At 37.4% G+C, this 13,354-nt stretch overlaps 2 protein-coding genes across 2 annotated transcripts in view; one reads left to right on the top strand and one right to left on the bottom strand.

The window, feature by feature from the left end:
- Positions 1-13,354, top strand: part of kug (kugelei) — a 175,590-nt gene that overhangs the window by 97,311 nt on the left and 64,925 nt on the right. The window contains exon 12 of the mRNA XM_067792242.1: positions 8,516-8,690. Within this exon, the coding sequence (XP_067648343.1) occupies positions 8,516-8,690 (175 nt within the window). The remainder of the gene's footprint in view (positions 1-8,515; positions 8,691-13,354) is intronic.
- The window catches only part of Su(z)12 (Polycomb protein Su(z)12), a 237,556-nt gene that overhangs the window by 97,031 nt on the left and 127,171 nt on the right, over positions 1-13,354 (bottom strand). The gene's annotated exons all lie outside the window — the stretch shown is intronic.

Here is a 13,354-nt window from a genome sequence, read left to right on the forward strand (position 1 = left end):
TTTTCACAGAAAAGATATATCGTCATAGAAGCGATACCCTTCCCAAATTTCACAAGGATTGGAAAATTTTTGTTCGACTTATGGCATTAAAAGTATTCTAGACAAATGAAATGAAAAAGGGCGGAGCCACGCCTATTTTGAAATTTTCTTTTCATTTTTGTATTTTGTTGCACCATATCATTACTGGAGTTGAATGTTGACATAATTTACTTATATACTGTAAAGATAAAATTTTTTTAAGTGGGCGTGTTAGTCATCCGATTTTGTAACGTTCCTGCCAAGTTTCATCATGATATCTTCAAAGACTGCCAAATTACAGCTTGCAAAACTTTTAAATTACTTTTTTTTTAAAGTGGGCGGTGCCGCGCCCATTGTCCAAAATTTTACTAGTTTTCCATTCTGCGTCATAAGGTCAACCCACCTACCAAGTTTCATCGCTGTATCCGTCTTTGGTAATGAATTATCGCACTTTTTCGGTTTTTCGAAATTTTCGATATCGAAAAAGTGGACGTGGTTATAGTCCGATATCGCTCATTTTAAATAGCGATCTGAGTGCCCAGGAACCTACATACCCAATTTCATCAAGATACCTCAAATTACTCAAGTTATCATAACTACGGACGGACGAGGCTAAATTAATTTCTTTTTTCGCCCAGATCATTTTGATATATAGAAGTCTATATCTATCTCGATTAGTTTATGCAATTACGGGGTACCGTTATGCGAACAAAATTAATATACTCTGTGAGCTCTGCTCAGTTGAGTATAAAAAATAATTAGCGAGATTTACCTCTGAGGAGATTTAGATCGACCCTTCTCTTCTAATTTGCATCGAACACTTTCTTCCTACGAATTGACAGGACGGTACCTACATGTTTTATTCCGACTTTGAACGGCAGCTACAAAGCAGATGAATTTTCACTGAGAAGCTTTTTCATCGCAGAATTACACTCGGAGTGTTTGCCAAACCACTGTCAAGAGGCGACCCCGCTAAAAAAAGTATTTTAATTAAAAAAGCTTCTCTAAATTTTTGATGTGACTTTGCGTGTTACTTAAACCCACGACCTTCAGTGTGGTAGGCGGAGCACGCTACCACCACACCACGGTGGCCGCCAGCGTCAAAGGCAAATAACCTGCAAAGTTCTCGCTTCACGCTATTTTTTAAAGAACCCTTAAGAGAATTCTGCTGATTTTAATTAGACTTCAGAAATAAATGAAATGTAGGGCTCAGTGATATACATTCTTTCCTTGCAATACATGGTCCTATAACAGTCTGCAGTTTGCAAGTGCATTAGTCAGTTCGTTGCCTGTACACCGCTAAGTTCCAGACAGGTCTATTTCAAACGTACATTCCTGATCAATTTTCATAGACGTTTTTGCAGATGCCAAACATACATAAATCCAGGTTCTTTACAGGGTTTTCCGGTATGATTGTCGAACAAACTTGTGGTAACACTATGGGCACCTACGCGATAACTTAACTCGACCTTACTGTTCCCAAAGTAAGCTAAATTGACATTCTTTTTTTGTCGTAGAACCTTCAGTGTAAAAAATACTTGGCTCTGCCTCCGCCACGTTTTCTTATAGTGTATTCACTATCCTCGGAAGATCCATATTCTCTCAACCACATTGAAATCATGATTGAAATATTAGGATCAAACTGTCATCCCTTTTCCATCAAAATAATTTGAAAATACTTCATCACTGATAACAAATTTGTATTAAAAAAAATAAATAAAAGAAAAATATGGAATCCGAAAACACAGAAAACCAAAACATGGATCCTATTCCAAGCAGAAAATTGCGTCGCCCGCGTCGTATATTCCGTACACGTAAAGTGATACGTACAATTGCAACTCAAGTGAATGAACGTGATATTGACATGAACTTCGAGCGCATGTGTGAGAATCCCGATACGAGTTTTGATACCCACAATAAAAATGCGCTTATGCGCAAAAAGCAAAAATATCAAAATTTGTTTATATCTGGGCAAGTGCCGAAAACGTCTGGCACTACGCTGTGCAAACCAATTTCGTATCATTTTGGACCAGAGACCATACATAAAAATTGTCGTTATTTTTAGATTTGAAAAATTTTAAGTAAATTTGTGCAAGTGTTGCGTTTTGTATGGTAAAAAAAAGACAAATGGTCTATATATAAATATAGAATAGATTATAACACCGTATTTTTCTTGAGCTGAGTTAGGGAATCATTGGCACTCTGTTGCGGTTGCAGCTTTTCGACGTCTAACTTTACTTGTGCTTTTTGTTCCTTGCTTTTAGCCTCGCAGAGGCGGGCGCGTATTAAGGCTGAGACGAGATAGTAATACGGGGTCAATGTTGGGTCCTCGAATAGTCTGTACATCTAAAACATTTTGATTTTAGGCGTATAGCGGAGTGACGTTCGTCCAAATGCGTGGACGATAATACCTGGCGGCGAAGTCTCTCTCTCAACACAGATCCAACATCGAAATTGCGCTTATTTGCACTCCAGTAGGAACAAGTGCAGAATACATACATTTGTCAAAAAAAAAAAATTAAAAATCGGACTTTATAGAGATATTTATGCTGATTCCAACGGTATATTTCTTTTTTGGTGCAAATGAGAGGTTTGGGGGTAATTCCATGTCAAAAGGCGAAATTATAAATTTTTCAAATCAAAATATCTCCGAAACTAGTGGATGGATTTCAAAAATTAAAAAATCGAAAAATAACTATAAAAATACCTTTCATCTGATGTATAGCAATGTTATACATTATGTATTTTTGCAATTAATATACAATGCATAAACCCATACATACATAAATAACATCATATATGTATATACCTATGTACATCGATAAAAATAATTGAACTCATATAACACCTTCTTTGTTTTTCGGCCCTAAATAATCAAGTTATACCTTCTAATATAAAGATGTATATACCAAATTAAAGGTAATGAAATTATCTTCAACACGATAGTATTAAAGTATTTTGTCAATAACACATTTTTTCGACTTATTAATCGATTTATGATAAGTTAGCAATCATTTTCCCATAAAAATATAATTTTATTATAGAAATCTAAATATATAAAAAGAAGTGTACATTTTGATTGTCACTCCATAACTCGAGAACGGATAGAAAGATTGCCATGAAATTTTTAGGAAAGATACAGGAAGGAGAGATGATGGTTAGTTGATTTTGAAATCCCAAATCGGTTTAGCCATTCTTGGGTTATAATTTTTTTTGTATTTACTATATAAAATTCTTCTGTCACGGTGTTAGAGGCTTAACTCCTCCGAAACGGCTGAACCGATTCTCATGAATTTTTATGATCATATTGAGAATCGGCCAACGTCTACCTTTGTTTTCGCTACGTGCCTAGGGTCTTGAGATCAAAACGTGGACCCGGGCACCCCTAGAATGTGTTTATACAATATGGACATCAAATGAAAGCTGTTGATGAGTGCTATAATACGGGATAATTTTCATACAATTGGGAGGCTAGGGTCTCGAGATATAGCCCAAAACGTGGACCCGGGTACCACTAGAATGTGTTTACAATATGGATATCAAATGAAAGCTGTTGATGAGTGCTATAGTACAGGATAATTTTCATACAACTGGGAGGCTAGGGTTTCGGGATATAGCCAAAAAAGTGGACCCGGTACCCATAGAATGTGTTTATACAATATGGATATCAAATGAAAGCTGTTGATGAGTGCTATAGTACAGGATGATTTTCATACAACTGGGAGGCTAGGGTCTCGAGATATAGCCCAAAAAGTGGACCCGGGTACCCCTAGAATGTGTTTATACAATATGGATATCAAATCAAAGTTGTTGATGAGTGCTATAGTACAGGATAATTTTCATACAACTGGGAGGCTAGGGTCTCGAGATATAACCCAAAACGTGAATCCGGGTACCCCTAGAATGTGTTTATGCAATATGGATATCAAATGAAAGCTGTTGATGAGTGCTATAGTACAGGATAATTTTCATACAACTCGGAGGCTAGGGTCTCGAGATATAGCCCAAAACGTGGACCCGGGTACCCCTAGAATGTGTTTATGCAATATGGATATCAAATGAAAGCTGTTGATGAGTGCTATAGTACAGGATAATTTTCATATAACTGGGAGTCTAGGGTTTCGAGATATAGCCAAAAAAGTGGACCCGGTACACATAGAATGTGTTTATACAATATGGATATAAAATGAAAACTGTTGATGAGTGCTATAGCACAGAATGATTTTCAAACAACTGGGAGGCTAGGGTCTCGAGATATAGCCCAAAACCTGGACCCGGGTACCCCTAGAATGTGTATATACAATATGGATATCAAATGAAAGTTGTTGATGAGTGCTATAGTACAGGATAATTTTCATACAACTGGGAGGATAGGGTCTCGAGATATAGCCCAAAGCGTGGACCCGGGATACACCTAGAATGTGTTTTTATATTTTGGGTATCAAATTGAAGCTGTTGATGTGTACTATAAAACAGAGTAAGTTTTACACCGCAGAGTGACTAGGGTCTCGAGATATAGGCCAAAACGTGGACCCGGATACCCCTAGAATGTGTGTGTATTATGGATATCAAATGAAAGCTCTTGCTGAGAGCTCTAAAGTTCATTGTGATATTCGATTTAGTCGCATCAACCTGGCAAAACTGATAAATATGCATGCGAGGTGGAAATAAAGACAAGAATTAATAATACCCACATACTTATTTACATACGTCCTATTCGATTTGCCTGAAATTTCGTATATAAATTTGCCTATATTAGTATTTACGATGCTTTTTTCCGGGAAGTATACCAGAGACGGACTGGGACTGGGATTAGGACTAGGACTGGGACTGAGACTGAGACTCCGAGTGGGACTGGGACTGAGACTCGGAATGGGACAGGAACAAAATACATACCACCCTCTGGGGCTGGCTATAAGAGATGAAGAAGAAGGAAAAAAACTTGAGGGAAGAGAAAAGAGAGAAGGAGACTGAGAAAGAGATAGAATGAAACGAAGATGGAGATGAAGCAAAAAAGACCGAGGGAGGAGTGAATAAAAAGATTAGGAAAAAGTGTAGAGGGGTAGGGCAGAGTTAGGCGGAAAAAGCTTATTAAAATGTATGCAGATAGGCCAAATTTAGGGCAGAACAACGTCTGCCAGGTCTGCTAGTTTCTTCTAAATATAGATGTTTTCTATATCAAACAAAACCTTGTTTATTACATATCTAAAGACGTTACAATTTTCAAGATTGACTCAACGGTTTCAAAGATTTTGTTTTAAACAAATCTAAAATTTACGTTTTGGCGTGGAATTACCCCTATAGTTATTATTTGCACCAAAAAAAAAATTATACGGTTGAACTCACCATAAAAACCACTACCGATACTCATATAAATTGTTTTAATTTGACAAATGTATGTATTCTGCACTTAAGCCCTCCAGTAAATGCCACAATTTTAAATTGTCCTTTTTCCTTGCTTCGTCCATCGCATTTTTGTGATGGCGGTGAAGTCAGCTTTCAGCCCGGCATCGACACCAATCCAATTAAAGGAACGGACATTCCATATGCATGCCCTTGAATTGTAAGCTTTAAAACCTTTGCAGAGGTCGTCATCAAAAAACTGGCTTCTCTTTATCGGAGGCTTGATTGGTATTTTCATTGGAATTTGATTTTACATGACGAGTCTCAAGCCCAACACAACCCAGTCCGTGGGGAAGAAGATATTAGAATACAATTTTGTATAGCGCGTCGCTTCATCCAAGACAGACTGCCGCGCGCAGAGGCGCACCTTATGGTGATCAGACGCTACTGAAGAAATTACCCCGGCTAGCCCTTAAACGTATTATGGCGAAGTGGCCTGACTAGGTTCTCGCGTTAGCTCATCATCAAACGAATGTTCATTGGCATTGGTGAACGGCGATCAGAAGCCTTTACGGCTCCATCATCCACGTGCCCCACAAATAAACTTACTTAATTGGCGCTTAACCGTTATGGCCGTCCAACAAAGCGCGCCAGTCCCTTCTTTGTTGTGTTAACTGGTGCCAATTGGTCACACCAAGGTAATATAAATCATATTCCACCTGGTCCTTCCAGTGGAGTCGGGGTCGTCCTCTTTCTCTGCTTCCATAGGCGGGTTCCGATAAAAATACTTTCTTAGTCGTAGCGCGATCTTTCATTCGCATAACATGACCTAGCCAGCGTAGCCGTTGCGTTTTAATTCGCTTAACTATGTCGTTGTCCGCGTAAAACTCGCACAGCTCATCATTAAATCTTCTTTGGTACTCGCTGTCGCCAACGCGTAGAGTTCCGTAAATTTTTCGAAGAATTTTTCTCTCGAACACTCCCAGAGGCGCTTCGTCTGATGTTGCCTTGGTCCATTCTTCTACACCATATAGCAGGACGGGTACGATAAAACCCCCAGCGGAATAGGGAGCTTAGAATGTACCTGCGGCAGGTATGCCTATCGTAAGGGGCGACTAAAATACCAAATTGATTCAAGTGGTTTTGTAGCGCAACCCAATTGTCAACCTCACATACCCGTGGCAAATACTGTTTCTTTAACAGCCGAGGCTCTGGCGACCCCAATTTCCTCATACATCTAGGGGGTGGGAGGGCGGTATGGCATTGAAGGTTTCATGTGGTCATACTAAATCGTTCCCGAAATGGTCGGACTAGTACCTAAATGGTGCTTATTACCGGAACGTACCAGATTTGCATCCAGCAAAGGACTATCAATATCGATAACACTCCCCAAAACCTCTGAGGAGTGTCCTTATCGCTACAACAACAGCGGGTACCATAACTGACTTGTTGATCATGATTTTCGTTTGCCGAGAGAAGTCTTTACTTTTCAATTGCCTACCTATCCCGAAGTCGCGTTTATTGGCAAGAGTGATTATTCGCTGGATTTCAGGCCTATGTTGTTGTTTTGTTAATGCGAAGTCTTTTACTATTTTGAAATTACGGCTGCCAACAGTGGCGTGGTTTCCAAGGTGCAAATGCGCAAATGCGCTGACTCAGGTATATCGTCCCCATTCACCATCAAACCCATCTTTTCCGCATCTTTGTCCATTAATTGCATGCTTTTATAGAATATTGTTCCAGAGCGGTTAAGTATAATTTTCTGCAGCATCCAATTAAAGAAATCCTACGATAGGGGGTCGTCTGTCTGAAACCTCGATTAGTTTATAACGGCTCGTAGAGGTCCTTTCCAATGCTGAGAGAGCTGATGATTTTGCCCAACGTCATTTTGCAAAGCCGTATAAGTTTGGAAACCAAATTCAGATATAGCGGCATATAGGCTTCGTGCTGTCGAAGGCGGCTTTAAAATCGACAAAGAGGTGATGTGTGTCAATTACTTTTTGGCGGTTTTTCCAAGATTTGGCTAATTTTCAAAATGTGATCGATGGTAGATTCGCCAGGCCTTAAGCCGCGCTGATAAGATACAATCAACCAATTTACGGTGGGCCTCAATCTTACGCACAATACACTTAATAGAACCGTTTATGCGACATTGAGGAGGCTGACGATAGTTGACGTAGTTTGAAGGATCACCTTTCTTGTGGACTGGGCAAAGAATTAGATTGCAATCGTCGGGCATCCGCCTTACCAACTTCATCGCTGCCCCGCTTAGGCGAGCAGAAAAGTGTTCCATCCCTAATCTAAGTACTCTCTGGGTATCGGTTACTAGGTCGCCGTTTTTGTTCTTAAAGGAGTTTGCTTCAATTTTAAAACATTCCGTCTGTTGCCGAATTTTTTGGCACAATTTTCGGGCGTTATTTCTGGTGGCTAGCAGCTCAAGCTATTCACACTCACGCCTTTCTGTCTATGCTTTTTTCTTCTTTCTTTTCCATTTTCAGCTCGCGGTAGCGTTCACACACTCGTCTTATTGCTCTCGCTTTTAACGTAACCCTGTAAGCAACGTCTTTTTTTTCAGTTGCAACGGTTCATCGTACCAGTTGTTCTTCCGTGGTCGCCGGTAACCAGACGGTACGAAGTGCTTTAGAGATATGCTCCCACTGCTCCTGCATTCCGTCGGGCTGACTTGTGATCTCAGAGAGCAGTTGTTACAGTCGGGTCTCTCAATCATTGGCGGTCTGTTGTGATTGCAGCCTTTCGACGTCTAGCACTCCTTGTGTGTGTTTTTTGTTCCTTGGTTTTAGACGCGCAGAGGCGGGCGCGTCTTTCGGCTGCGACGAGATAATGGTCCGGGTCGATGGTCCTCGGATCGTGCGCACATCTAAAATACTGGAGGCATGCCGTCCGTCTATGGCAATAATTAATATAAAAAACGTATATATGAAGGATAAATGTCAGAAGATCTCGAAAATCGTGTCTGGATCAATGTCGGTTCTAACAAAGTGACTTTTTTGTAAAAGCGCGACTTTATATCTTACAACTTGAAGATTTTTTTTTACTTTAACTTTATATTCTATTGGTCTGATCTGCCCAATCTAAACATACGGCTGTATGAAACATTTAGGTATTTATGTGAATTTATCTTTGTATCTTTTAGACCGTTGCTTGTGACAGTGAGCGATTTGGATGAAGGTCTAAACAGCATGGTTGAATATACTATTTTAAGCAATCAAGCCAAGGAATACTTTGAAATTGATTCTTCAACGGGTGCTGTCAAACTCTTAAAACAGGTGGACTATGAGAAAAAAAAATATTTCCGGTTCGATGTAATGGTAAGTTAAACAAGATTATTTATTCCTAAAAGCGAGGTTATTGCTGTACTCTGTGGTCTTAAGTTTGCTTTATTCCAAAAGACCACTTTAATGAGATTTACTTGGTTTCTTAAAGAGATAGCCGGTAATTCCGAATTTTTTGTGATTAAAACTTAATTAAGATTTGAATCGCTGTATCATTAGCTTCTGCCACTGTAAACAGACCTGCTTAACTTGTTATGCAATATTTGTCGTGTTGATCAGCATAGTTGACAAAACGTCTCCTTAAAGAGAATAAAGTCACCGAATAAGGAGCCGTTCACGTTATAGCCTTGATGCTGGCATACTTAGATGTTCAGTAGAGCTGATAGATGTCCTGCTACGACTGCTTCATTATGAACATTATAGGTTTCCCTTTAGAATTTTTTAAACTACATTACCAAGGCTGCAGCATGCACTTACCCTAAACCAAGACTGAGCTACTTGTGCCTCGTCCCAACAAAAGGCAGACAACTAAGTGTGAACTCTATCATCTTCCCCGCAAATACAGCGCTCTGGCATAAAATCAAGCAGCATATGGGGTTATACAGCAAGATGAATCACCGAACGAATTGTCAACAAAAAATCGGTCACTGGCTGATAAAAGAAAATTAATAATGTGACGAATATTCACATCACTAAGTGATACTAGCATCCCTAATCCGATACTAAGCAGCCACTCGTATGTACGTTAACAAATCAATCATCATTTACACATGTACATACAAGGCAATAGATATATACTCACCATCAGCCGAAGTAGTACTCACATATACAGAGGCATATGGCTACAAACTACAAATATACATGTAGATGGCTGGTAACCAAGTATGAAGTTCACGAAACTACTAGACTTTAGGAGAAATAGGTGAACGAGGAAACCGAGAGTATAAAAGCAACGCAAACTGAGGCATGACTAAGCAGTTTGATTTAAACACGATATCAGTTGCGTAGTGAAGTATAATTGTACTATTCCCAAAGTAATCTAACAAAACCATTTTGCATTACTGAATATTGGAGTTATTTATTCGACAATTTAGCGATTCGAACGTTTGCAGAAGGTGTAAAATAAGCGGAGTTTCACTAAATTCGTTACAATAATAAATGCGGAAAATACCTATTTTCAAACAGAAAATTTACGAATTTGGCTTACAAGAGAAAAATAATACAATTTCTTGAATGTTTTCTTGTAATCTGAACCAGGGTTCAACTATATAATTGGCTCATCTCTACAGCAACAGCCCCAGCCAACATTTTTTGAAAATTTTGAACAGAAAATATTTAAATATCATACCCCAAGATGATTAAAAACGTTCAAATTTAAAAGCATTTTCTGCTCGAAAATTAATGTATCGTCGGGAGAAAAATGTACCATAAATGTGATTATTCTTGAATAATCATTTATGATTCCTATTTCGAAACGCTTTTTATTCATATTTCATATCATTGTAAAATTGAGCTTTAATAGTTTTAAAGTAGTGTTTGACTGCTTTTCACAGTCATTTTCTGATCATATTCGTGAACATATTTCAATCGTTTTGGTTGAGATTTTTGAATCATTTTTGAATGCGATTATCATGCATTTATTCTTGATATCTTATTCAAAATAAGATACTACATAATAATCTTATTTCATGAGGGGAAGAAAGAATGCGGAAGTGAGCTATTCGAACCACAGGTAACTCGCAAAGCAACTTGACCGATATACCTACCTACATCTGCGACTACAACATGCAACATCAGTTATTATCGTCTATATCTTAAAATACGGATCCGATACGGGATGTTGAAGCCGTATCCAGGTACATATGTCAAGATAGTTTCATTTACCTGGGGCTCAAATAACTTTCAACACCTTTGTATTGTCCAATCATTATGTATTTTCCGGGAAGCCGAAGGTGGAAAAATAGTTGGGGAACTCTTCGGTCACGAGCAGCATTACATTATTTTTTGTATAAATAATAAAAATTTTTATATATTTTTTCTTAGCTTCATGATTGAAAAAATATGTGTATGTGAAAAAAATAAGATTTTTAATGAAAAGTAAAATTTTAACAAGCATAAAATTCATTATTCAGTCAACAAATATATTCATAAAAGATTCAGAAAGCTGAATTAAAAATTATTAGAAATTTTTGATCACCTAAAGTAAAAACATTTAATTCAAATATGATTCCAAAATGTGATTGAAAAACTATATTCAGTTTTTTATCATCAAATGTAAGCAAATTTGATTATTCTTTTTGTTGATATTTATGAAATATTAAAATTTAATCATCAGAGGACTTCAAAAATGATTCCAAAAAGTGATCGAAAAATGATTTCCAGTTTTTGATCATCAAAAGTATTTATATTTCATTATTTCATTTGTTCAATTGTATGATAACTCATTATTTAGTCAGAAAGAGTAATCAAATTGTATTGATATGTAGGGAAATTCAAAATATAATCACCTAAATGCTGAGTGGGATACCTTTGTTCAGATTGTCAAAATCTGCGAGTTGGCGTTAGGCGAATGGAATGGAGAGAACACATAAAAATTTGCAACTCCTGTGTGTTGTGGGAAAATAATGCACTAAATTAGATACGTTTACTTAAAAAATAGCTTAAAGTGATGTGAAACTATTTTTTTATCAAAAATTTACCACCACGGCAGAAAATAATTGTCAATGTGTTGGTTACATTTTGCGTTTGCCATCTCTTTTTGACAATCCCTATGCCAGTGAACTGAAAAAGATAAAACCAGCTGATGAGATGAGCCAACCATATAATTGAACCATGATCCAGTACGATGAAGCACCGAACGAATTATCAACAAAAAATCGATCACTGGCTGATGAAAGAAAATGAATAATAAATACGGAAAATACCTATTTTAAAAAGAAAATTTACCAATTTGGCTTACAAGAGGAAAATAATAAAATTTCTTGAATATTTTCTTGTAATCTGAACACTGCTGAGTATCGCATAGGGTGTCCAGAAATTTCCGTTTGACAAAAATTTCCAGGTAAAAGGTGAATTTAAAAGAGTACGACGTCGAAATACTTAAAACCAAAATTAAGCCCTTATTGCACCCAATATTCCATATAAATAACAAATCATATATATTATTTCTAATTGCTGTTTTTATGTACGCTCTTATTTGGAACCAAATCTATAAACTGCATTACCGGCAGTTGCTTCCATACGCCAGATCGATAAAAGACTTTTATATTGGTTGCGCAAGATGCGCACGGATCCGGCACGTTCTTAATTATTTCTTTATTGAATGCCTACTGGAGTAAACAACTTTGCTTTGTTTGGGATTTTATTGTCAACTTAACAAATGACAATCAATAATAGATAATAAAAGATAGTATGGAGCCTTGAAAAATATGCACGTATTTCGTTAAGTTCAACAACTGTGAATAACTGCGCGTTCATTTTATTTCGATTATCTTCAAAGCTAAAGTGCGTGCACACTTAGCGGCGCGGTATAACGCATTGATGATCACAGTGCTGCTATCGCTAAGTGTGAACTGCTCCACAAGAATACATGCAAATAATATTTTGACGCGTAGTGTAGTGCAGCTCAGTGCGTCCTTAGCTTTAAAGATAACACTGCTGCTTTTCTATTTAAAAGCCCCGTCACATAAGCAGTTTTTTCATATAGATGCGTTTAACTCAATCTTATGCAATATGAGTAGATTGCACGTCTTTTTATGGAGAACGGTAGATTGAGCGACACAGGCGCCATCTGACATGAAACAAATTTTGTTTTTTTGTTTTTTTTTTGGGATTTACTCAACATAGGTTGAGGGTGATTGCCTTCGACTAAACCGATAATGCCAGATCAAAATGTATATGAAATGATATTGGTTATTAATTGCCACGACGCCAGTTTTTAAATCTTATTTCGAGAATTTTCTTTAATTTAATTATATGTTGTATCAATATGGAGCTTGTCGCCACATTTTTTCACTATCCCGTTATATTCCGTTATGTATATAACCAAAAAACAGTATGGTTTTTAATTGGCATTATGTCAGCTCTTAAATCTTAATATTCCTTCGTTATACACAAAAGCTCCGTTATTTTCAGTAGGTCCGTTATTCAATGATATTTAAACTCCATTATTTCTCATAAAAAAGTTAATTATTTGGTTTTTAATTGGCACCACGCCAGTTCTTAACTCTCAATGCTCCTCCGTTATACACAAAAGCTCCGTTATTCACAGTAGCTCCGTTCAATGATACTCAAACTCCGTTATTTCTCATAAAAAAAAGTTAAATTTCTGGTTTTTTATTGGCACCACCACGCCAGGCACAAAATCAAAAGCAAATAGGTTTTTAATTGGCACCACGCCAGTCACGAAGTCCACAATAATTTGGTTTTTTAATCAGTAATATATATTTTCAAAAAAATTGTTCACTTCATGTTGGGAGGACAGAAGCTATCCTTAAGACAGGCCCAAGGACGCTCAGCCCATCCCAACCTCACACGTTCACAATTCACGAAGGAATGTGACATGAAAAAGTAGCCAACTTGCAACTTTTGTTGCAAGCAACGCAAAAGAAGAAGAATTTGATATTTGCTTTGGCTAAGGGTGCTGGCACACTTTACAAGTGAAATTATTTTTCCCACTCGGTAACTTTTCCAACATATTT

This window comes from Eurosta solidaginis, chromosome 5 (assembly GCF_040869045.1).
Source record: "Eurosta solidaginis isolate ZX-2024a chromosome 5, ASM4086904v1, whole genome shotgun sequence".
Lineage (NCBI taxonomy): Eukaryota > Metazoa > Arthropoda > Insecta > Diptera > Tephritidae > Eurosta > Eurosta solidaginis.